A 26,892-nucleotide genomic window follows, 5' to 3' on the forward strand; every position below is an offset into this window, starting at 1 on the left:
ATGATGATGAAAAAGAACTAGATACAGTAGTGAGCGTAAGTAAAGTGAGACTGAAAAACAAGTGAAAGTGTAACCAGTGACATGAATTGAACTGCGATTCACGAACTTTTAACAAAGAAATTAGAGTAATAATAATTTTAACCTGTGTTATATAAAAATAACTCGATATAGTAGTGAGCGTAATTCTGGAAAGGATACAAGGTCGAATGAGTTAAAAGTGAATGTGACCGCGTGTAATTATACAGCCGTGTTCATACACCTGAAGATGACCTTTTAGGGTCGAAACATGAAGTGATATGTGATAATAAAAAACGTGTTGTGTAGTCGGTAAATTCACTCTACTGTTGGTTTTTGTAACTCAGTCGTAATGTGTTCCCTGTGAGGTGTGAACTGAATTTTTAAATTCCTTTATGTATCTGTCGATTGGTTTCTGTACTGGAGAAATAATGTGTTTCATGTGAGATACAAACTGAAAATTTAAATAATATGTACGTGAATGTCGCGCTTCAAAGGGATAAGAACAGTTCACATTCCCAGGGGAACGTCCGCGATCGATAGAATTCATGTGATAGTGATCCCTGCCAGAGGAGCGGCGCGGGCTCCTTTCCTGGGACACCCTGCCGTCTGTTAGGGCCACAGTTCTTCAAACAGTATAGGTGGCATAGAGTGCGCTCGTCTGTGAAGACAGTCTACTGTGATGAGCAATCACCTATCCAGCTGCTTTACGCCTTCAGTCTTAAGCTAGAGAAATCAGCTAGTATTTCATCCGGGTTATTATCTGCCATATACTCGTACTAAACTCCTTACAAGTTATACGTGTATGGTAAGGTAAAGTTGTCCCTATGCTTAACTAATTAAGCGCTGCACCATGAAGGCGTATGAGGAGTGAACGTATAGATCATATTTTCTTGGCCTCGGCACTACTTGGAGGTGAATGGTCAGCTTCACGGCCCGGCCGCTTTACCCCCGGGGAAGGAGCCCGCTCAAATTATACGTTACATTTTAAAATAAATACATTCACATTTAACCAACGGAAATTCTGTTCACGAAATTCAGAATTCCTATAAGCTAAGATAAAGTTGTTCCTCTTATTAATTAATTAAACACTGTGCCATGAAGACGTATGAGGGAGTGGCGGTATAGCTTCACTATTCTTGACCTCGGAACTAGATGGCGGTGAGTGGTCAGCTTCACTCCTCGACCTCTTTACCCTCGGTGAAAGAGCCCCCATACCCATAAGATGGGAGGCTGGGTGGGCCCCAGAGCCGGTCTGGACGCTGTGGAGCGGAAATAAATCTCTTGCCCCTGCCGGGGATTGAACTCCAGTCATCCAGCTCGTATCCCTTAGATATATCGACTGAGCTATCCCAGCTGACTTCTCAGAGTTCCTATATGAAATTAATTCATAGATCATCATCATTATCATCATCATCATCATCGTCGTCGTCGTAGTCATATGGTGCATTTGCTATATAGGTAATGTTGAATTACAAATACGTGCTGTTGTAATCAGGTAGTTTTGCTTTAGAAATAAGGGCGGGTCTTGCCAGGAACGCATCACCTGACGCCCCTTTTGTCAGAATAGAGTGATCCAAAGGACACGCGCGGTGCAAACAAGTCGATATCGTCTGGATCGATAGGACCGGTGACGTCAGCCACTTGGTGACGTCATCCTTATCTGTTGTACTATACGCAGTGATTCGGTCGTCAACACTATTCACATATTTTTGGAAAACAGTTTCAAGAAAATTAAAATTTTCCCTGGGTTCGACTCAGCCTCTAACAGAAATGTGTAGCAGGGATTTTCCTGGGAGTAGAGTGCGGCCGGTCGGCGCGTAAGACTGAAAAACTAACCGCCATCTGTGAGCCGAATGTCAATAAAATGTGGGATCCTCGACGTCTCACAATCTATGGGCCTCCATTGCCTGTTACACGGATAGCTTCATCGTTCACCTTGCAGCAATGTTCATAATGCTGCTACTTTATAAACTTTACAACTTGTTTCTTTCCTCGTGTTATTCTTCAGTGTAGTTTAAAGAAACACATCCCCGCACAACAAGATATAATCTTAACGTAACCCTAGAGCACCTAATACTCAGAAAGAATCTATATAAGCCAATTCAGTGTAAATTACCACAAGCCATACGTAGGCAGTAAATGAAGCTTAACATGCTGATGAAGAAATGCTCCTAAGATGAACGGATGTCATAGACCACCAGGTGAATGACGCCCATGACGACATAGACATCTCAAAATCGAGTAATCCCTTGCTGCATACGTTTTAGAATAAGATAGACCGACAAGATCCACATAAAATTGAAGTCGACCTCAATGCTTAAAACGATGCCGCCGTCAAAATTGGCTCCCCCTCGTCAATGCGATACATTGTTCAGCATAACCGTGAAAACAAGATATTGGCTGCAATTCTTCGTCTAGTTATATGTGGAAACCAACAGAGTCGAATATATTAATTTGAAGACTAACAAACTAACTTACTTTTTTTTCCCTGCTCTATAATAAAATTAAAAGTAAATCATTCTGCTTGTTGGTTGATTGTTTGGTTTCCCCTTCTGACCTGAAACTGAAGGTAGTACATACGTTCGAAACGTTCGTGAACGTCTATCGCACTGCACGGCGTTACATCCTTGCAGATAACATATTTATAGTCATCGACGTGAGAAACACAAATCCAGTCTTCACCGACACAGTTTGTTTCCTGGACAACTGACAGTGCCTGCCATATCGGCAACTTCTCTGACGCGTCAGTCATGCGTGTTAGTATTTATGATTTCATCAGGCGTTTCTCCCGCAGGCAGTAGTGTTGACACAAATATCTTTTGCAGAAAGTCAGTTTGAAAGGAGTCAGGATGACGCTGTCAGTATGGAGACCATATAACATCAAATGGTAGGATAACTCTGAATGAAGATTTGAAACCTTGATCCAATTGGTAGAGAAATAAGAACATATAAATAATATTTTCAAAATCATTTATATCTCACAGGAAACACATTGCATCTACCATATAATGACCAAACTCCAAAAGCTGTTTGGAAAATTATCTCTGTTTATTGTGGCAATTATGGGGCATGCGGTAGCGTGGTTGGTTAAGCCACTATGCTACAAGCCGTAAGGTCGCGGGTTCGAGTCCTGATGAGGTGGACTTTTTCAGCTTACCTAATCCTTCCAGCCGCACTATGGCCGTGGGTTCGATTCAACCTCTAGCAGAAATGAGTACCAGCAATCTTCCTGGCGGAGGGGTAAAGGGCTGCCGGTATGTAGGGCTGACAACCTTACCGCCATCTGTGAGCCGATTGTCTAAAGAAAATGTGGGAGCCTCGACGTCTTACAACCCTGTGGGCCTTCATGGCCTGTTACAGGGATAACTTTACTTTTATTGCGACAATCATGCCTGATACTAAGTACACTCTATGCGCAAAATGTAGATTTTTTTTTGTATTAAAGTGGGTGGCATATATAGTTGTGAGCGTGCTTAAAGTCACGAATATCTGCGTCAAGCACAGTATCTAATAAGCCTATTTAATTTTGGGGAATGCGTGGGGAAATAAGAAAATTATATTTCATCACCAACACATAGGCAAGTTGCTTGGCTTGCCGTTCCGCTCCGTGTATGGAGGCATTACGGCCCTCCGAAAAGTGAGTAAATTTGTACAAGACTATACGGCATCACACACTGTTCATAGTGACCGCCGTGATAACCTCAAATGATCGTCATATCAGGAGCGTTTAAAAATGCTTTGAGTAGTTACTGTAGGATTCTGACGATGGTGTGTAACACACTGATATGTTGGGTTTTTGGACTTTATCCATCGTCCTGGTTTTTTTAAGATAACAAATAAAAACACGACGTTTCGGAAACTGGATCTGAGACTTTATCCATCGTCCTGTTTTTTTAAGATAAATAAAAACACGACGTTTCGGAAACTGGATCGCGTCCAGTGATTGAGGCTAGCTCTTTCTAACGGACCCAACTGAATAGGTGTTTTCCTTCACCTCAGGACGGAAACAGATCCAGTTTCCGAAACGTCGTGTTTTTATTTGTTATCTTAAAAACCAGGACGATGGATAAAGTCCAAAAACCCAACATATCAGAATGCTTTGAGTGTTTACTGTCATTTAAAAATATTTCATAAGGTCAACATTGCAGGAGAGAGACAATCACGCGTACGATGGCATGACAGCATGCTAATCCTATATTGAAAAGCTGGTCCAATAGCTGTCTGATGTGTGCATAAGCGGAGTAAGTCGCTGCAAGTCGATAAATCTCGATGTGTTCCGTTAAAGATTATCTGCACATCACAAGGACAAGAATCGCTGTATGTTTGAATAGCACAGTTCCCGTTACAGATTCCTCTGTGCCTACTCCTACGCTCCTATAATTCGAATCCACACGAGCTGATATTTAAGCATTAGTATTTAATCGAAACTGTATGACATTATAATACATGCCAAAAGGAGAGTGGATTACAGATTTGTATCCATTGGTTTAATGTATTATCCATGTCTAGATATGCATACTAGTACATATGTATATACATGTCTACACACACTCATATTTACAGATGGGAAAAAAATATGAGGGGGCCAATAAAGGTATACATATTTTAACAGAGGTTATCTATGGATATTTTCGAAGTTGAACCGAAATATAATATAGAGTGAGTAGTGTTATACTCTCTCAAAAGATGGTGCTAGTCACATGAATGCCAGAGCCACTTTATCGAACGCAGGGAAGTCAAAGAAAATTGCGGCAGAATTGTTTGTATACGTTTCTTATGTCCATTCATATACAGGTAAATGGTTAAAGTAAAAATGTCCCTTTGCTTAATTAATTAAGCACAACGCAATGAAGACGCATGGGAGAATGGAGCTCCATATGTTGTTAACCTCGACATCGATGGAGGTGAGTGGTCAGCTACACGCCCCGGTAGCTTTATCCTCCGGGAAGGGTGAAAGGAAATGAGGATGGATGGGCCCCAGGGCAGGTCTGAACGCCTTGGATAAAAGCCTCTTGCTACTGCCAGGATCGAACCACGATTCCACGGCCATCCAACCCGTATTCTGTTGCTATATCGACTGAGATATCCTGACTTCATATTGTCACGTGATCGAGTGACTATAGACAGAGTTTGGATTGTTAAATCGGATTTATTGGACACTCGTGACTACACTTTACAAATCACTATCACGCACACAGACTAGTGTTCCCGGTCACGGTCTGCACTGCTCTGCTTTAACATCTTCCAACAGTGGACGTTCCTCTGTTCCCAGGCTCACGTCCCCGCAGACTGGCCGCCATTTCACACCGATCTCCTACTCTTGTAATTCTACTATCTAAAGACTCTCTCGTAATTGAAGCTGGTCCTCGATATATAGCTTTTTACTGAACATAACAGAAAACGCCTCTTCCATTATTGCCCGGGAAACGTGTTCCCATAGCTGTTCCCTAGCAACGACTGTCATAGTGTCGCCTGTTTACACAACTGTTGTTTGGCATTGGGTCTGCATGCCACAATATATACAGTCTTCCCTGTGTAGGTATGCGTATCGAAAAACAATCTATTCATTCTTACAAGATGGTCAAAAATCGCACATATATCGGAGTTTCGATCCTGAAGGTAAAATCGAGTATCAGAGTAAAAGCAATCATGTTTCTTTTAAGAAGAGTTGTATATACTCAACTCTCCGGGGGATAAAACAGCCGGAGCGTGGAGCTGACCATGCAAATACATCAAGGATTGAGGTTAAGAAATGTGGTTCTATACCTACGCTCCCCAATACGTCTTCATACTTATTTAATTAAGCACAAAAGACATTTGTCTTTTATTTTACCTCTACTTATATTAAGCTGGCTGTTGTGAACACTGTAATGAACGAAGATCACAATCTTCTGGGATGTGACGCCATGTAGGCTGCTAGATATTTACCAACGTTACAGAGGAACCTGCTGCCTCCATCTTCAGGGTAGGAAGTACAAACCATAGGTTTGTCCGAAACATTGGTAAATATCTACCAGATTAAACCGCCTCATCCCAGAATACAGAGGTCTTCATAGTCACCGCTCTGAAAGCGTCAAACCTCAACTTAATTTTCTGTAATTCAATTTAAGGGTATGAGTGAACATTTAATTATATCTACTGTTATATGAATATAAAGCTACGAAATATTGCTTTTTAATCATGTATGTCTCAGAGGGGCTTATACCTGCTTGCATAATTGTCTTACTCCTTAACCCTGAAAATGGAAGCAGTACCTTCGACCGAAACGTCGGTTAACTTATACCAGACTACATGGTGCCACACTCCAGAATCTCAGTGTTCTGAAATATTCTTATATATAATACGTAATTGTAATTATAAATTATAAATTGAGCAATATCTACGTTCTGAAATAATTTTGACTTATGTCCCTCATGCCCTAATTGAGAGATAATACCGTGTTTTTCTACAGGTGTAGCGTCACCTGAGAGCCGACGGTCAAGGGGCTCTTTCCACATCTTGCATGACACAAAGCTGTTATAGGTTAGTTAGAGTTTGTGAACTGACGAGCAGTGTTTTTCGTGAGGTAGTTATGAAAATCAACATGAATATATGTATGTATATCTTCTGGAATGTGACACAGTGTAGTGCGGTAGAGGACCAACGATGTTTCGGAGGAACGTGTCTCCTCCATCCTAAAAGTTGAATAGTAAGCTAGGCTAGCACTTTGCTTGCCGAATGTTTCTTGCAGCTTACTCTTCGACCCCGAAGAAGTAGGCAGTATGTTCCTCTGATGTCTCGAAGGACTTCTCCCAACTACACGGCGTCACATTCCAGAAGATAACACTCTTCATAGTTACAGCTACGATAACCTGAAATTCAGTATAGAGATTTGTATTTGTCTTAGGAATATTTCGGATTCGAAATTGGCCTTCACTGTGGAAGAACGTTGGTGTCTGCATACATTCAACTTGATTTGTTTTCGCAAATATTTCTACGCTTGGAATCTACGTAAGTTTCGCTAGTGATTATTAAAAAAATGTCACTGATTCACCGTCTTACGTGCAACCACTAAGAATATTTAGAATATGGCATTTTCATTGGTTCAACATTTTAATAATATTTCTTAGTGGTTTAAGACTCTTGATAATTTTAAATACTTGTTTAATGTATTTTTAAAGCAGTATGAAAACATAATCACTTAATCTGTGCATACAAATGTGATTATAGAAAGAGAAGGAAGCACACCATATAATTCGGTTTATTGTAACAAACAGTGATAAGTACAATATATGGATCCATATAGGAGGCATAATTCTATAGTATAAAGTTTGTTAATATATCGCCTGACAATGGTCCATGAGCCGGAACATGCTGCGACGTTGTACGACTAATAAACTTAGTCACGCACAGTGAAATGTGAGCGAGTTGTTTGGCATATTGTTATGTTTGACAAGAAAAGCAAAATTCATATGTAGTCCTACCCAGTTGCTACCTTGGGACATTTCCCCTTGATTAAAGCTGGCGTGAAGCTGACCAGACTCTTCCATCTAGTGCTGAGGTTAAGAATTTATGGAGATAAACGTCCATTGCCGTGTATATCCTCATGGCGTAGTTCTTAATAAAAAACAGTTTTCCCTTTTACCTTTTCCACTCACTGACGAATTTAAAACAGTTATTCCCAAATTTATACCATGGTGATTCATTATTTCGTTTCGTGTAACGATTTTGCAACTGTCCGTGAATCTTTTTGGTCAAAAGAAGTTGTGCGAACACGGCAGCAGCCGCAATGTCATTGAACCTCAATGTGTTTTAATTTCAGGAGAAACATTCATGCGAGCCCTGGACGCCAGGTTCCACCGGTACAGAACAGCTGATGTAAAGTGAAATTTTTCTGATTTCAGGGAACCACATGAGGTGGTAGTGGAATATGCACAAGATAACTAAGGGTTTGAAAAAGAAGAAGAAGACCAAGAAGCACAAGAAAGAGGACGACCTCTTTGACGAGGTTGAACTTGAGAAATACAGGAGAGCACATCAACAGGAGTCCGAAGGAGGTCAACAGGAGGAACAGGTCGAGCAGGGGGCAGGCTCCTCCGACAACGAAGAGTGGAAACGCTTCAAGGCTCTCACCGCAGGTGTAGACAGTGTCCTAAAGAGAACTCAGGGGGACCTCGACCGCATCAAGTCAAGCAGCTACTTCCAGAGGTGAGAGGTCTCTTTACTGGGCAGACATCTATCGAAACTTGATGCATTTGATAACATTTCGCAATACATAAATTATTTGAGTCAGTGCTCTTTCTTAGTCATTGTGTTCCTTCATAAACAGTCATAATATTTCTAATAAACGTGTTGAAGATTTGAGAATGTTTCTTTTCATTCAAACGTTCTTGGATATCAAGGAAATAATATGAAATTAATTACCTCTTTACTCATGTCGAAACTTCTACTTCGTCCAAGTTACTTATGCGAACTCTTTACTACAGTCGTCCATATATCACTTTAGTTTGAAGTTATATTAACCATATAAGAATTCATGACTGTTTTCTCCCCTTCACAATCTAGGATTTCCACCAGTAATATTTCTCATTCACGTGAAGTACTAAATTCAAAACAATTTCTGCAGTCTCCCCAAAACAGAAAGATGTATACCTACACATATTTACACACAACACTGGTCTGACTATACTCTTACATATTTTCCAATTTTTCTTTCTTTCTATTCTTGAAGCTTGGTGAGGCTGAATCCCTTAGTAATGTGGTCTGAAATGGGCCTGTTGTACCAGTCTTGAATGACAGATGAGGATATAAGAAAGTAAGGTAAAGGCAAAGTTAGCCGGTCACGGTAGCCGAGCGGTCTAAGGCATGTACTGTCTTTGCTCGCTTGGAAACCGGGATCGTGGGTTCGAATCCCACTCAGGGCATGGATGTTTAGTTTGTGTGTGTGTTTTTCTGTGTTTGTGTACAGGTAGAGGCCTTGCGACGAGCTGATGACCCGCCCAAGGAGTCCTACCGAATGTGTAAGATCTAGAAAAACCGAAGTGAACGGAGAAGTTCATGGAGGTAGGCCTAGGCCCACTGGGGCTGTAGTGCCAAGGGGACAGTAAAGATAAAGTTATCCCTGTGCTTAACTAATTAAACATTATTCCATGAAGGTGTATGGGGGAGTAGATGTAAGGATCCACATTTTATTGATCTCGGCACTAGTTGGAGGTGAGTGGTCAGCCTTAAGCCCCGCTCCCGGTACCCATTTGATAAGAAGCTGGGTGGGCCCCAGAGCCGGTCCGGAAGACATGGAGAAGTAAAAATTCTTGCCTCCAGAGGAAGATATAAGCAGAGACAAAAGTTCATAAAATGTGGCGTTTTACTTTGTAAGATGTTTTCGAAAGAAACTAAATTAGAAAATCGTGATCATGATAAAACCACATTAAGTATTTAGGCATACACTGTCATGAATACGAGAACATGCAAATAGAGTTTACTAATACATAAATATTCGAAATGTTTCAAAACTCACTGTTGTACGTAATCAATTTATTGTGCCTCCTACATGGTCGTAATAAAACTATCAAGACCCTCTGGTGGTATGACATTATAAAAGGGTAAAGAAAAAGGTAAAGCTATCCATGTTAACAGGCCCTGGAGGCCCACAGAACTGTGAAACGTCAATCAGCTCACAGATGGCGGTAAGGTTGTCAGTCTTACGCGCCGGCCACTCTTTACACCCAGGAAGATTCCTGGTAATCGTTTCTGTTAGGGGCTAAGTCAACCTCACGACCATAGTGCGGCTGGAAGGATTAGGTCAATTGAAAAATCCAATGACCTCATCGGGAATCGAACCCGCGATCTTACGGATCGTAGCATTGTCCTTCAACAAACTACGCTGTAACATTTAGGTAATTATAATAAATTTTGGACTGTAGAAATCCATCACGAGTGTTAAAATTCTCTTTTGCAGTCTGTACTTTAAGCAAAAATGTCTTTAATTTATTCCGTCACCACAACAGAAAATACAGATACACTATACATACGTCATTTCTTACAACATGTTTCCGTTCATTAAGCCATCATCAGGCATTTGACTTGTTTATATTTACCTGAATTCTCTCCAGACACACACGATATGACCCTGAAATATAATGTTTCTGGCTATAACATTACAAATATAAATTTTAAAATTTGTATATGTTGCAGGAAACCGCCTGGTCCACCTGCTTCTGAAGGAAGTCCAGGTAAGGCAGTCGATTCAACAGAGGCGCCGAAGTCCATTCCAGCTGCCTCACAGAAGAAAAAATCTAAGGGCTGGGTGGGCTTCGAAGAAGGATCTTTGGGCATCGACGCTCCAGCACCCGAAGAATCTGAAGAACAGCCCACTGAGAAAGATGAAACAGCTGCACCTGTCTCGGTAGATGAACTGCTAGGTGCTGAACCAGCAGCTGCCACAACTACTGAGGACGAGGAAGAGGAGGAGGAAGAAGACGAAGTTGATGACATCTTCGATACTTCGTACGTAGACGTAGTAAAGCTCGCATATATTCCAGACAGTCCCGTTCAGGAGGACGAAGGCTTCGACCCATTTGACACATCAATCGCTGAGAAAATCATCAAAGAGGAGGAAGAGCGTACAAAGAACAAGAAGAAACTAGTCAGCTTGGGCTGTGCAGTCGAAGTTTTAACAGGAAGACTCGAAACCGCTCCAACAGCAGCTGGAAAGAAGCGACGAGTGGTTCCGAGGCGTCCACAGGACGTAGATCTTTTACTTGCCGATAACGTTCCAGAGGTAGCAGAAGGGGGCCAGGAAGACTCCCAGAGCTGGCGACATGACAACACAGAGCAGAATCTCCTTGATGAAGCTCCAGAACCTTGTAGGAGCCTCCTAGATGACGATACCGAGGTCAGCGTTCCAGTTGTTCCTTTAGAAGATATTACATTTCAAGCCACAAATTCTGGTGTAAAAGAAGACGGAGAAAATAAAGAGAACAACGCAGAGGAGGTTGTTGATTTAAAGAATTTGGTCGCAGAGTTTGATTTAATATCTGGTGGGGAAACAGACGCAACTCCAAGCACTGTAAAAGAGGTGCCCATTTTAGGTGAAGTGGACGACGACCTTGAGGACGAATTTGCTGCCCTAGCAGCAGAGTCCATCTCCAAAAAACCACAAAACTCACAGGAGAACGAAGACGTCAACGAGAAAGATCCATTTGATACAGCTGCTGCTGCTGCCGTCCTCGGTGAACAACAATCTGAACCAGACCAATTTGATATTGAAAGAGATTTTAACCCTGACACCCTCAGTTTTCCATCTCAGAAAAAAGGTTCACCATTCCCGATATCTCCAGACGTTGATATCGTTCTAGCCAGTGAACCACAGCCAAAACGTCAGTGGGCTGAATTTGAGGAAGAGGGAGAGGAAAGCTACAATCCCACCCAATCCCTTCCACCTTGCCCTGTGCCACCTCAGAGGATCACACCTCTCTACGATCAGGAATTCTCGGACAGTGCAATCCTTGCGCTAGCTGAAGATCTAGATATTACGCAACTAGATCCTTTCGATACCTCGTTCGCGGAGAATATTCTGCCTGGGAAAGCAGAACTGAAGCTGATAGAGAACGAGATTCTGTGTTGCAGTGACCTTGAGATCAACGAAGCGAGGATCTTATCTCGAAGCGACAGCGACTTCGACTTCAATCCCAGGGAGGACGAAACAGTTGTATCCACAGTCAGCATCCAGATTACAGATCCTACTGGTCAGGATCGAGAAGATGAGGAAACAGGCTTAAGATCCCTGACACTTGGACACCGCGACCTTCTAGGAGGAAGTACCACAGATCTTTCGAAACTAGGACACGACCCCATCCAACCAGCTGAACAGGAGAAAGTGACCGAAACTGAAACTGACCCATTTGACACATCTGTAGTTGAAGTACTTGCAGCCCCAGGGAAGGCGGAGCTAAAATGTTTGGAGAAAGAGCTACTAGGTGAGACTGAGATAACGCTAAAAAGAAGTATCAGTGACCCGGATTTCAACCCACGTGCTGAAGAGCCAGAAATATTGAAAACAGACGAGCCTGAAATAGACATTCCTGACTTAGTGAACGTAAAGGCAGGAGTTGCTAAGGTTGTCGCATTTGACGTTCCCACCCCATCAGCTCGACCTGACTTGCTCGTTGTTGGATCTGAAGAGGGCGCACGAATCTCCAAACCTCTCACACCTTACTACGTTAACGCGAAGCCAGCCGATATATTTGCGACACAGAATGGAGCGGTAGATGACGCAGATCCATTTGACACCTCATTTGTTGAGAAACTGGCGCCCGGAAAAGCAGAGTTGAAAATAATAGAAAGTGAATTAGTAGGGGAACCAGAAGGCCTAAAACACAGTCTCTCAGACCAGGAGTTCAATCCACGGAGTCAAGAGGAGGCTACATCCAATGTTACAACTGAGGTGGCAGCTAACTTAGGCCGCAGATTTTCTGACTTTTCAGGGGACCGGCGGAGAGCACCTCCTCGCACCCTTGCTATAAGGGGTGTTACTGTGACTCCTGTGCCTCTACAGGAAATACCCGCAGTGCCGACTCCAGCCTCGAAACCAGATCTTCTCTTCGTCGAGGAGAATGCGCCAGTGGCCACAAAGCCATTGACGCCTGCTGTTGAGATCAAGCTAGAGTACACAAACCCTTTTGATACGTCGATCGCGAACAATTTGCTTCCCGGCCGTGCTGAACTAAAAGTGTTAGAAAGTGAGCTATTGTCGTCAATCAAAAGGAGTTACACTGACCCAGATTTTAACCCCCGGGCCGAAGATACAATAAAAGTTACACAGTCAGAGTCGGAACGCCCGACAGAAAAACCTGACCTCCTGAACTTGCCCGCTGAGGTGGCCCCTGACACGAAGACCCTGACACCTGTGATAGAGAACTCAAAAAATCCTTTGGATGATAGCATTGCCAATGACATTGATCCTTTTGATACATCTATTGCCAGTGACCTAGTTCCGGGCAAAGCTGAACTAAGGCTTCTCGAATCAGAGCTAATTGGACAATAAAGTGAAACCAACATATATGTTAGGGCCGTGTATTCTTATTTCTTTAACAGTATTTCAGTGACGTACAGTATTGTCGTGCGATGCCACTTCATGGCGTAGAGCTTAATTAGTTAAGCACAGGGACAAATTTACCTTTACCTATATAATAGTGTGTTCAATAACATACTACATAGACATGGATTTTGAAACAGCTGGTAAGGGTGGCAATCCCTTCCTAATGGAGGATCTAGGTGACTATGGTGGAAACACTGATTCAGTTGGTGGTGGCGGTGGAGGAGGTGGTGGACTAAGTTCCAACCCCTTCTTGAGTAACAATGACTTCATTATTCCTGCATCTTCTGAGAACCCCTTCCTAAGTTCCATAGGAAGTGAACCGTCCTCATTCCTCTCTTCAGGGAACTCCTCCACGAATCCTTTTGCACAGTTTGATTACTCTGGAAGTGGTGATATGAATACAACAGCCAGCCTCAACTTCTTTGGAACACCTGAACCAGATGCCACCCATGCTAACATCTTCGCTGCTGATGTAACAAACCCGCCATCTGACTTCTTTGAAAGTATTGCACCTTCACAACCCAAAATAGAATCCAGAGTTCCAGGAGGGATTGACTTGTTGGATGACATAGGGGTAAATGCCCCGGTAGAATCTGACTTTTGTAAGGAGACTGATGTATTTAACAGCACCCCAAACCAAGCAGTGGATGATTCCTCCAGAACCAGCACGCCAAAAGGAGGTCCTCCTAGAAGACCTCCTCCTCCAAGGCCTGTCCCTCCCTCGAAAGAAACGAAAGACCTTATACTGAGTGTTACTGGGGCCATGGAAGCCACGTCCTCACACCTTCTGGATCGGCTCCAAGCCACGAGGACGCCGAGCCCCACTCCCATCCGTGACCTACATTCTCCAAGTCCTACTCCAGATATCCCTTTCTCGGACCTTCTTGGCTCAGATATGACAATAGCAGGGCAACTTCCTGCATTTCCTAGCAATACAGAGCTCAATCTCCTCGGGGATGAGTCGATCGCTGCAGCTCCCTCAGTTCCAAAACCACCACCCAGACCGGCACCACCTTCTCAGAAGCCTGCTGAATCTCAAGAAGATATCATGGATATTTTCAGTGGTAATGCACCAGAGCCCAGTACAGTAACAGCAGTACCACAGACAAATGCTGATATACTAGGTTTGTTCGATTCGTCTGTTCCTGCAGTGCCCACAAGTGAGATGAGTGGAACAGCTGATCTTCTACTAGGAGATGACTTTGGGGGTACGTTACCTGCAGACTCAAAAGAGGTGAACCTGCTAGCTGCTACTGCAATGGACTTGGAGCCAGCAGTAAGTCCCGCACCGCAACAACATCAGCAGCAGCAACAACAACAACAACAACAACAACAATCCGACAATTTCATGTCTACAGATATGCTAGAGGCTGCTGAGGCTCCAGTACTCAAGTCTGCTGATGAATTTGATGCTTTTGCAGCCAAGTTTGAAAACGCTGCCAAAGAGGAGGGGCAAGATGTTCGTGTTGTGGAAGGTGACCCCTTTGACCCATTTGCTTCTTCTGGACTGGTAACAGATACAGGAAATGATGGTAAGTCATTTATCTCTCTCTCTCTCTCTCTCTCTCCCTCTCTCCCTTGATGTGTAACCAACTACAAATATCTTAAACCCCATTTCGTTCCACTTACAAGCATATCCATCTTTTATTATTGTAGCTACTCATTTCAACTTCTCATTCATTATACTGGATCACAACCCCGCCATTTTTCCTCTTCCACTCTGTCATCAGAATCATATAAGAGATTCTGCATATGAGTACAGTAAACCTGCAGTTGTCTGATATCCAAGCGCTAGAATTCTCATCCAAATAGCAAACATATCAAAGACAATTTACCATTTGTATAAAATTATTCAAAACAAATTTGTGATATGCATCTGTTCACCCACAACACGGTAGTTGTCCCAGCCACCACTAGAAGCGCTATCAATCTTTGGCCCTCATGCAGGCACCATTACAGTAAAGGCTACTTGAATGTATGATTGTGTTAAACATGTAGCCCAAAACTTCCACCTCTCATCTGGGAAAACTCTGCCTCAAGAAGTAACACGAAGGCGTTTTGTGATTTTATGTTGTGAGGGAAAGAAGTCTACCACCATGACATATGAAGGGGTACAAGCATGCACAAGAATTAGCATGGACAGGCAGCTTAAAATAAGGAAACATTAAACTAACTAACTCCATGGAGCCAAGTCCTTATTGAGAAACAAACAGTCACTCAGTTACTCAAGAATTTCCCGACATTATGTAGAACATGAAAGTTCTTTACCGTGTTCAAAAGATCCCCCCACTGGTTCCTATCCAGTCCATACCACTCCATCCTATCTCTCTAAGACCCGTTTTAATATTATCCTCCCATGAACACCTTGCTATTCCTAGTGGTCTCTTTCCTTCTGGTTTTCCATCAATATGCTGTATGCATTCCTCTCGTCCCAATTTGTACTACATGCCAAGCTCATCTCACCCTCCTTGACTAGATCATTCTAATTACATTTGATGAAGAATACAAGTAATGAAGCTTCTCATTATGGAATATCCTCCAGGTTCCTATTACTTCATTCTGCTTGGCTCAAAATATTTTCCTCTGCGCCCTGTTCTCAAACATCATTAATGCATGCATTTTCCTTAGCAGAGACCATGATTCATACCCGGACAAATCAACAAGCAAAATTATAGTTTTGATTATTTTATTTTTATATTTATGTATTCTATAACAGGATATTGGACGAACATATTAATTTGAAGTTATGGGAAGAAGCTATTTTAGTATATATTCTATTGTATTTTATTTAATCCGTTTTGCTACATAGTAACACTTGAACACGTCATTCGGTAAAACAAGTTAACAAAATAAATCTAAAAAGTTACAAGCATACTACCTAAATTTGTTACAATCGTAAGCAATATATAAATACAACATTCCAAAAAATATACAAACTACTATATACAGCTCATGAATGGCTATGACATCCAAACCTAAGCACTTGCACCATCCACTTTTTTATTAAAACTAACAAATTCATTTATTGTATAAAAAGAATGTTTCAGTAAAAATGATTTTGAGTCTCTTTTAAAAACTGAAAAACCCACCAAGTTTTTTATTTTGTTTGGCACCTTACTACACAATTCTAACCCCATATTTACCACACTTTTTTTAAATAATATAGTTCTGCAGAACTGAACATGAAAATCCTTGTTTATTCTTGTATTATAACTATGAATATTTATATTTTGGGTCAGATCTGCTTTCTGCTTTTTATGTAACATAACACCTCTAAGATATACAAAGAAGTGACCATGAGGATACCATAATCTTTAAAAATTTCCCTGCAGGACTCTTGTTAACCAAGTCCACTAATTATTCGCAACACCCTCTTCTGCATTTTAAATATCTTTATACTATCACCTTCACCCCCCCCCCAAATATTATTCCATATCTCAATAACGATTGAAACTTTCCAAAATAAATCCTTCTTAACATATTTGGAATCAAAACTCCTCTTAGTGATTTAATTATATAGGATGTTTTACTAAGTTTTTTACATAATGACTGGATGTGGGTAATCCATTTAAGGTTTTCTATAATATCTATACCCAAAAATCTCAGTTCTGATGAGTAAGCAATTTCCAAGTTATTATAGAATATCTGCGGCCTAACTACAAACCTATTTTTACTAAGATAGAATGACATAGCAGCTGTTTTTTTAATATTTATTAAAAGGTTATTTACCTGAAATCATGTTTCAAGCTGTTTCATGATCTTATTTATTTTCTGTTGAGCTACATCTTTATCTTTATCAATAACAAGTACACTAATATCGTCTGCAAACAATACCATTTCCGCACCTTGTGGGAGATCTTTGATATACAGAAGAAACAGTAATAGTCCCAGAATTGACCCTTGTGTTACCCCATGTATTGTTTCTCTCAAGGGTGATATATATGTATTTTGGATGATATTTTTATTCAGGTGATTTATTTCAACAAATTGTACTCAGTGAGATAAATAAGATTTAAACCATAAATTAGTAACCCCTCTGATCCCGTAATAATTTAATTTATCTAGTAATACATTGTGGTCTATCACATCATATGCCTTTGTCAAGTCAAAAAATATTCCTATGATGCGTAACCATCTATCCATCGCCTCCTGTATACTCTCAATGAAGGTCTGGGAAGCTGTTTCTGTCAAATTATTTTTCCTAAATCCATTTTACACTTCTGTTAATGTGGTATATTTTGTTACAAAGGATATCAACCTGTTATACACCAATTTTTCCAGTATTCTGGAAAAAACCAGCAGAACTGATATTGGCCTGCAATTACCAACTTCCTGTCTTTCCCATTTTTTATACAGCGGTCTTGCTTTAGCTATTTGCATCTTATCTGGAAAGACCCCTGATTTTAAAGAGGCGTTGAAAATATGTACTAAAGGTCTCTTTATGTAATGTGAACATCTCTTGGCTAAATATTCTGGAATTTCTTCAAAGCCTGCAGATGGTTTACCACTTAGACCTTTTATTACCCCATCTATTTCAATTTCGGTAATAGGGAGCCAAAACATTGTGTTCATTTGATATTGAATCCTCTGTTGTGAGGTTTGTACTGGAGAATGGTTTACGTTATTCGCTAAAAGATCTTCGACACTTTCAATAAAAAAGAAATTCAACATGTCTGCCATTTTTTGTGGATTTGATATTTCCTCACTTCCACTCTATAGTCGCCCTACCGAGAATTTCCAGTTTCTTTATTTATTATTTGCCAATTTGCCTTTGTTTTGTTATGTGAACTTAACATAAACCTATCATTTTCTTTTCTTTTAGCTTCCTTTATAACCCTTTTATAGATTTTCTGATATCTATTAATGTATTCTAATACAGCGTTTGAAAAAATTGTATTTTTCTTTAAAGTGTTTAAAAGTCTCATTTTCCGTCTTGAAACCTTTATCTCCTGAGTAAACCATTTAATCTCATTACACTTTTTCTTATAAACTGTCTTTAAAGGGAAAGCTCTTTCAAAATAGTACAAAAATCTGTTCAAAAAAGTATCGTAAGAAGTATTTAATTCATCATATAAAAGAACATCTTCCCAGGATTCAATCTGAAGTAGATGGTTGAATTCTTCTATATTCCAACCTGAAAACGGTCTTCTTGTAATTTTTTCCATCTCATGTTCTCATTTGTTCATCATTTAGCCAATGTTCAGAGAAACGTAGGATATCTAGGTCTGTAAACTCTGTATTCAATAAAACAATTAACTCCAGTAACTTATTTCTCAGACTCTGAATATTATGGTTTAATATTAATAAACCATTTGATGTTGAAACCTGTCTCTTGCCAACCTCACTAGTCACTATTTTTATTTCTTGTTGGGGGCTATCTATAAAAAATCCTCGTTTCTGTTTGTAGGTGATTTATGGGGTCTTTTTAATTGAACCAAGTCTTGCACCATTTTATTTTGCCATCCCTCGCTTTTCTCATACAATTCACCCTTTTCTTGACTTCTTTCCCTGCCCTTTTCTTCCCTAGGTTTATTTTTTCCTTTCACCGATCTTTGTGGTTCTTTTGTCGGTGGAATATGAGTCCCTTCCTCTTCCATCCCTTGTTCATCCTTCCCTTTCATTATTAGTGGGTCAGACTTCTTCTTCCTCAACATATCCAAAATTTCTTTTACTATTCTTTTTTCTATCTGCTCCTTACCTCTTGAATTCCTATGTAACCCATGTTTAGTGAACAAGTCCCTTTCGGATTCCACCACAATAACACGTGAATTTCCGAAAACCTTCATAAATTTTTTTAACTTTCTGTTAAACCTTTTCACCTCATCATTTACACATGATTTTTGCTCCAAGTCATGCCTGTGCGGTAGGTTCATAACTAAAACATTTGTGTGAGTATTCTTGTTTACAAAGTTCCTAATTTTGATCAGTCCCTTGTCAGTCTCATTCCTGCTAACATCCTTAGTACACAATCACCAAGTCCTTTTTAGAGAAGTCTTCAATATCGTTCACACCTGAAGTTAAAATTATTGCTAGATCTGCACCAGGTTTCTCTAATCCTTGAACACTGTATTCCACATGTAGCCTCATGTTAGATGTACAAAATTTCAGTATAAAAATGGAAAGAAAACACATCAAAGTATTTTTGTATCAATCATCAGAGAGTAAAATGATGGAAATATGATCTGTCACAACAATCAGAATGCTTTAGAAAAATATGATGTAGCCCTGTGAGGGCCTAACTTGAGGACAAGCAGAAGGCTCAGTATTGTAGCGACACCCGTGATCAAGAAGAGATATTTCATTCCAGCATGGGGAGCAGTAACTGCAGACAAGGGAGAGTCCAAGATTATAGGTTTTGGGGCAGAAGAGAGTTTTGACACGTTCTTGTCAATGAATGAGCCTCCTCCTGTGCCCCAAGGAACACCAGCACGTTTCAATCATCAGGAGTCTGGAGACTCTGATGAAGGCCCAGACTTCTCAATATTTATCAAGTGAGAAACTACCATTATTTTAAGTACTTGGTCAATACTGAAATACCATTATTCTAATAGCATTCCATTTGTATTTTGGTGTACAATGTCATTATGAAATTAAATTGTAAATTATAGTGTTGATCTTTCAAATAGATCTGTGTTAATTTCTTTTATTTAAAACTCTGTTGGATTTCACGGAAAACAATATATATTTTTTATTTTGTTACATGTCATGAAAGTCTCTAAATGCTCAATTTATGAAGTAGTTAAATTTTTAGAAACAAAACACAGGAATATTACAGTGGCCTGCTCGAATCATTCATCATCTTCATACAATGATCACAGGTGAAATAATTGCTGCATAACTGTCAACAGCAGTAATGGATTAAAAGCATATTAATGTACGAGTATGTTTAATTTTATAGACGCATATTCTTTCTACTTTTCAATTGACCAGAATTTGTCATTTTTCTGTTTGGTCACCAGACCCAAAAATATGGAAACTGCGGCAACAGAGTACATGTCAGGAGAATCCGTGCCTACTCTTGCACCTCCACCAAAGAGCCCTGTTCAGAATACAGATTCCAGTCTGAGGTTTAATCCCTTTGATAAGAGCAATGAGCTTGTAGCCACTGCTATCCCAGCTGCTACAGACGAGCCTGCTCTTCCCCAAGGTAGGTGCAGAATGCAGTAGAATCCTAGAATTACCATGTACAGAGGTGTGGAGTTACAACAAAAACGCTATATGTGGAGGTCATGTCAGTCTGTCCATCTATTTGCCTATGACCAAGTATCAATACCTAAACGCCTGGGCGTTTTGAGAATCTTACATTAAAGTTTTGGGAATATTCTGATTTTCAGCCATATTGATCCATAATAAAACTTGGTTTACATAAATATACATGTATCCTTCTATTCCATAAACTATTTCACAGATTTTGTTGAAAATTGATGTAAGAAACTTCCATAAAAATTTGCATGCATTCTGATTTTCACTTTAACAGAAATGAATACTAAGAATCTTCCTGAGTGCTCAAGGCTGACAACCTCACAGCAATCTGTGAGCCGATTATCTAGCATATGTGAGAACCTCGGCATGTCACAATAGCTAAACCTTTCCTTCAATCTTTAATAAACTCTGGTTCACATATGGCCATAAATTGACTTCTCCATATATCCTACAAATCGTTTCACATTTTGTTGAAACTTGACACAAAACACTACCACCAAACTTCATCTGACAATTCTGATTTTCAGTCACAATATTCCATAATACTAAAGCTAATTTTACATACGTCCATAAATTGAAATTTCCATTTATCCTATCAGCAAAGTTCTATAAATATAATCCTAAATGAGTGAAATATAAGTTTGCAAAGCAGTTCTCTGCCTCCCCCCCCCCTCTCCCAAACTGGCTGCAGCCCCTTGGTTAAAGTCCTAGGGCTTTTCATGAATCAGTTGTGTATAAAATAAATTTGTAGAAATACACTTTGCAATATTTGTGTCTCAAAGGTGCAGAGGTGCCTGATGGAATGCTACAGAGGACAGACTCACAAGAGACACCACCAACTCCACTGTTTGATGAAGATGTGTCACAACCCCTAGAGGAATTTCCCCGCATCAGTTACCAAGGGGATGGCTGGGAGATGCAACTAAGGCAACCTAATAAAAAGAAGATAACTGGACAGAGGTTGATATTCTGGGCTGTGCCTTTGTTTATTCTATGTTTTCTTCAAAAGGGAGCAGAGAAATTAGTTTAACTGAAGAACATGTGTGAGTAGGGACCCCGCACAATGCCACATTTCCCATAGGTCTCTTACCCTGCATTGTTCCTTTATACTATATATAATTGTATATTGATGGTTTAGTTAACAGTGTTGTACTTCCATCTTTGAATTCATATACAAACACAGGAGGCAAATGTAATGAATGTGATTTACATTTCTTGCATCCTGTTGTGTCATGATATAGTATAACTTCTTTATTAAGACTGTCGCAACACAACTATATCAAGGTCAGTGCCTGGTTTTGGCTCTGCTACATGTTTCGGCTATGAATAGCCATCATCTGGCAAATACATGGCTAACATTTATACACCATTGAAATGCAGTATTAATAAAATTGGATACAGTAATATTAATTATATTAAAATACTTGATGTAAAAATACAATAAATTAGATTATATAAAAACAAAAGTTATAGTATAAAACAAGAATAAAATTCTTCGATTGATGTTTTACATCATCGAGTCAGTCGTTGGTTTTTGTGATTCTGTTTCGTTCCCATGGACAAATTAGAGTCTTCTATATTTTGTGTATAAAAACTGTTATTGGAGGCTTGTGATGTAGATGTAGTAATATTACTATATACAGAGTGTCCCAGGAGGAACGTGCCAAATTTCAGGAGGGTGTTCCTTATGTTAAAGTATGCCCTTATAACCCAAAACACCTATGTCCAAAGTTGAACGGTTGCAGAGATAATGGCCAGAGAAGTGTGAAACTTTGACCGGTGTTACACACTTGTTGATTACCAAATACATATTAAAACTGGCAGGAATATGTGGTTTCTGTATTGTTAATAATGTACATAACATCAAACTAACTTGTGAGTGACATGAAACCATTAAATTGAACTACAAAAAACTTGCACGCCATGTCAAAGTTGTCGTTAAGAGTACCAAGCACTATACATGACATATGAATGGCAAGCGCTGACGTAACATTGCTGACTGCGCGTTCTGGTATGCGAGTGTATGGGGCTAACGTGAGCTGCCATCACCACACTCAAGGACAAACACAGATAAGAGTAGCCAGCCGACAGGTACAGTGCGTGGCCCCGCCAGAAGACCACACTTTTCTCGGGCCATTATCTCCGTAACCGTTCAACTTTGGATATAGGTGTTTTGCGTTATATCGGCATACTATAACATAAGGAACACCCTCCCGAAGTTTGGCACATTCCTCCTGGGACACTCTGTATACGTATTGATATCGGTCGTTTACATTCCCTATAGAACGGACAATACTTTGTAAGATGAGGCACTGACTAAATAATTAACATTAATATTACTACATCTACATCACAAACCTCCAATAACAGTTTTTATACACAAAATATAGAATACTCTAATTTGTTCATGGGAACGAAACAGAATCACAAAAACCAACGACTGACTCAATGATGTAAAACATCAATCGAAGAATTTTATTCTTGTTTTATACTATAACTTTTGTTTTATATAATCAAATTTATTGTATTTTTACATCAAGTATTTTAATATAATTAATATTATTGTATCCAATTTTATTAATACTGCAGTTCAGTAGTGCATATATGTTAGCCATGTATTTGCCTGATGATGGCTATTCATAGCCAAAACATGTAGCAGAGCCAAAACCAGGCACTGACCTTGATATAGTTGTGTTGTGATGGTCTTAATAAAGAACTTATGTAATGAATGTGATCACACTCACTAAAAGCTAATGAAAGTCAAGTCCAGTTTTTGCAATTGCTGGATCTCATATTTATTATAGCCAACAGTCTGTTTGTTCTTACATTGGTCTGTTGTATTGGATCTCCAGATGACACTTCAAGTAAAATATATAGGGTAAAACTCTTTACTTTGGTGAAAAGACTACAGAGGACTTACTGTATGGTCCAACATGAACTGTCATGCATCAAGTGAAGAAGGGGAGTATGGCTTCTAATTGGATTTTGTCTGATATATAATTAAAGAATAATTTTCTGCTCCTTTTCCCAAGCCAAATAATAATGATAAAGCGAAGCCATCAAGGATCAAGATACCCAGAGCATTACAAAATTTTTAGAAAATTGATTTATCAGCAGAAACATTTTAATCATAGATGTGCCAGCTTTAATTCCCACAGTGCAAAGCTGCCATATTAGGTTGTCAGAGCTGTTCTTGTTTAATTGGTAACTAAAATACAGAAACCCCCAAGAACTTCAAATGTAAAGAAAAAAAAATCCTTTAAATATTTCTTCATTATGTTATTTATATAAAATGATAACAGATGTCACATGCATGCCAGATATACCAGTTTTTACAAAGGACAAAATTTCTGATTCTTAGTATTCATAAGGTTAATTTATTCATATATACGGCCGATTATAAGAAATATTATATAAATATCTCGGGAAACTTACAAAATAATTCTGTCCCCCCTCCTCAAATGAATAAACACAGCACTAACGGAACATGCCACCAACGTGCTGTTGAGGTTTCTGCTATTGTAATATGTAGATAAGGTAAACTGTGTCTAAGACATTTTGAGAACACACCACCATGGCCATCATTTAATGACACAGATGATGTCATCATGAGAAATTATCATGTTATGTTTTCAAAACATGATGGGAACCAAAATCTTGATACCAGAGGTCTCATTCAATGCAGTGGACTTTTAGGTTACCTGCTCAAGGTATGACATACTCTCACAGATGTTTTAGACGAATTTTTGTTGGTAACTTTTACATTAATCTTTGTTGTCAGGTTCTGGAAAAAGGTATTTGTGCGTCTTGTGTACCAAGGTGACAACCCAGTGCTTCAGCTCTTCAACACAAAGGAAGACAAGGATCCATTTCAGGAACTGCCTCTGCAAGCCTGTTATTCTGTATCAGACATAGGTAATTGTGGAGACCATTTTGTGGCTATAAAGCTTCTCAGCCTATTTGCTGTAACTGTAGAGGAGGAAGGGACACTCAGTGAGACGCATACTGAGGTCCTAAATGACCATGAAGATGTTTTCAATAAGCTTTTAAATATTGTGTAAATAGAATGCTGTTTCAAACAGAAATATATAGCTTTTAAAGACATGTTTTCAATCAGTGAACAGCATTTCATAGCAGAGATTTTCTTATTAAATAGAGTTGCAATATTGCAAATCATTTTGCAGATGATTTTCAAGAAAATTTGTCAGCTATGATGGAATAATATGAACACATTCTGAACACCTGATTTTACCTTATTCGAAGAGGGTGGATCTTAAAAAAATCATTGTGGCAAATATATTGATGCTTCAGGTGCTCAGCAGTTTGATGCATATGGGAAGATATTCACCGTGAAGCTGCAGTATGTGTTTTATAAGGAGCGGCCTGGAGTAAGACCTGGACAGGTTACAAAGGCAGAACGCATTACAAACAAACTGAGCAAGTTTGCACAGTATGCCATACAGGGAGACTATGAGGGCTGCAAAGAGTTTGGCAGCGACCTCAAGAAATTAGGGCTTCCAGTGGAACATGCCCCACAGGTTAGAATCAATTTTATTTCAAATGTTTAAAATATTTTCTTGCAGTTTGCCTTCAAATAAAAATGAGTGAAACACTGTGTAAATATAATAGATTTCTCAAGGCTAATACTGAGGATGTAGACTCAAGCAGAAATGGTTATGGTTAGCATTTAAAAGGTGCCCAGTTGAAAACTCAACTGGGACACTTAACGACAGTGAGTGAAGATTTCCATATTTTCCCTCAGGCCATCCAGGCTAATTCCAGAATTGCACCTTAAACCAGAACACAATCACTTTCATCCACATCTTTCCAAGTTCATTACTCACTGTTATCCAACTATTCAACACCATGTGGTCCAAGGTACTGATGCTATCATGAAATAGATTACAAGACATTCATTGGGAAAAAAATCAGATATCTTATGTTTGGTCTAGACTCTTAAGTACAGCTTAACATAATTACAAACAAATATTGAAAATATCAAAACTGACAAGTTAAGGCTTGCCTCAAGACGGAGGCAACTCCTTTAAAATATTGGTAACCACCTGTAACCCTTCATGGTGTCATAATCTAGAAGATCAAAATATACATTCTTATCCCATGAAAACCACAAATATTGTACCATCTACATTGCAGATCTCTCAGTTGTTCAAGATTGGGTCACAGAATTATGAGGACATGAAACAGTTCAGTGTGTGCGTAGAAGAAGCATTGTTCCGATTGTCAGTACATCGAGATCGTGCTCTCAACTATAAAACAGAGGAGGTCCAAATTACAGCTGTGGACGAGTTGTATGTGGAGCAGGACAAAGATGGCCACATTGATAAGCAAATAGCACGAGTCAGACTGTTCTTCCTTGGCTTCCTGGCAGGTAAGGACCTATTCATGTAGAAGTTTTATCTGTTTGTAAACATATGTATGCCCTTTCAACAGTAAGATACCTCTTAAATGAACTGAGATGTAATGAAATGTTAATGCAAATTCTTAAGTCTGAAAATGGGATGTATCAGCCAGTCATTAGAACTTTCAGACTAAGAAAGCGGGTGTGGCGATAATGCTCTCTAGACTTATATTCACAAAATGCTCAGTTTGAATCTTGGTCATGACACCAGGTATCATGACTAAGGTATTATGTGGTTTTCCTCACTCCCACCAGGCATGTTCTGGGACAGCAACTTCGAGTCGGCCATGGCTACATCTTTCTAAATATTTTCCAATTCTTTATTCACCAATCATTCTACTGTTCAATGCTACATAGTGTGAGATACAGATAGTGTTGTAAAAAGCACAAACAAATAAACTAAAACTTTTACAAGGAGTTATATTCATAAGTTACCACATGACCTTTTACATGGGTTGTTCTTTCTTTGCTACTTTTTTGTTTTGTTTTGTTACAACCTGCTAGAACAACCAGCTCTAACATGTCTGTATTTCTTTTTATGGAAGGTTTCAAAAGGAAGCCCATTGTATATTTTTCTCCCGGTATAGACAGGTATATTCCTGATGGCCTCAATCCTTCCAGACACTGATGGCCTGCTTGGTAACTCTCTCCAAGTTACACCATGCTGTTTCAGGTCCTGTTAACTCTTTGACTAGCGCGGGCGTGTTTTAATGCCCGGACGATGCCAGCCGTTCCCTGGCATTGGCGTGTTTTAACGCTTTGACAATCTCTTCCCTTCTTTGCTCTCTTGGCACTCATCAACCAAAGACATATATATGATAGTTTTTGTGCATGTTTGTAAAGAACCCTTGTAAACTTTGTGGGGGTCTATATTACTGTCAGAACCCTCTGAGAAGGAAAAGGTCAGAAAATATTTCACATTCATTCAGTTTCACCATGGCTTCTTGCAGCAAGTATCTTCGTGTTCCTACAGACCAGCTGGAAAATGTTGTGAACGAGATTTGTTCTGATGATGATAGTGGCGATGAAATAATGATTCCTGAATTGGATGAAGTTGATAGTGACAATAATACAGTGACAGACAATGATCCACAAGACAGTAATCATGAACATTTACCTACCACGAGTGCGGTGCCTGACACGCCCATCTCATGAACGTACGGAGACATTGTAC

General features: G+C 39.7%; 2 protein-coding genes across 3 annotated transcripts in view; both read left to right on the plus strand.

The window, feature by feature from the left end:
- Window positions 1–13,054, plus strand: part of LOC111874147 (protein stoned-A) — a 24,726-nt gene extending 11,672 nt beyond the window's left edge. The window contains exons 2-4 of one of the 2 annotated variants that reach the window (XM_023869385.2): window positions 6,905–7,008; window positions 7,902–8,205; window positions 10,192–13,054. In XM_023869385.2, the coding sequence (XP_023725153.1) occupies window positions 7,928–8,205; window positions 10,192–13,042 (3,129 nt within the window). In that variant the 5' untranslated portion in view covers window positions 6,905–7,008; window positions 7,902–7,927 and the 3' untranslated portion in view covers window positions 13,043–13,054. The remainder of the gene's footprint in view (window positions 1–6,904; window positions 7,009–7,901; window positions 8,206–10,191) is intronic. The other variant, XM_023869383.2, reaches the window with a different exon arrangement.
- A 143-nt stretch (window positions 13,055–13,197) lies between these two features.
- LOC111874146 (protein stoned-B) overlaps window positions 13,198–26,892 on the plus strand; it is a 23,312-nt gene continuing 9,617 nt past the window's right edge. Inside the window, exons 1-7 of the mRNA XM_023869382.2 lie at window positions 13,198–14,628; window positions 19,404–19,587; window positions 20,056–20,243; window positions 21,082–21,259; window positions 24,081–24,214; window positions 24,611–24,837; window positions 25,454–25,688. Of these exons, the coding sequence (XP_023725150.1) occupies window positions 13,218–14,628; window positions 19,404–19,587; window positions 20,056–20,243; window positions 21,082–21,259; window positions 24,081–24,214; window positions 24,611–24,837; window positions 25,454–25,688 (2,557 nt within the window). The 5' untranslated portion in view covers window positions 13,198–13,217. The remainder of the gene's footprint in view (window positions 14,629–19,403; window positions 19,588–20,055; window positions 20,244–21,081; window positions 21,260–24,080; window positions 24,215–24,610; window positions 24,838–25,453; window positions 25,689–26,892) is intronic.

The sequence above is a fragment of the Cryptotermes secundus genome, unplaced genomic scaffold, assembly GCF_002891405.2.
Source record: "Cryptotermes secundus unplaced genomic scaffold, Csec_1.0 scaffold26, whole genome shotgun sequence".
In the NCBI taxonomy this organism is placed as follows: domain Eukaryota; kingdom Metazoa; phylum Arthropoda; class Insecta; order Blattodea; family Kalotermitidae; genus Cryptotermes; species Cryptotermes secundus.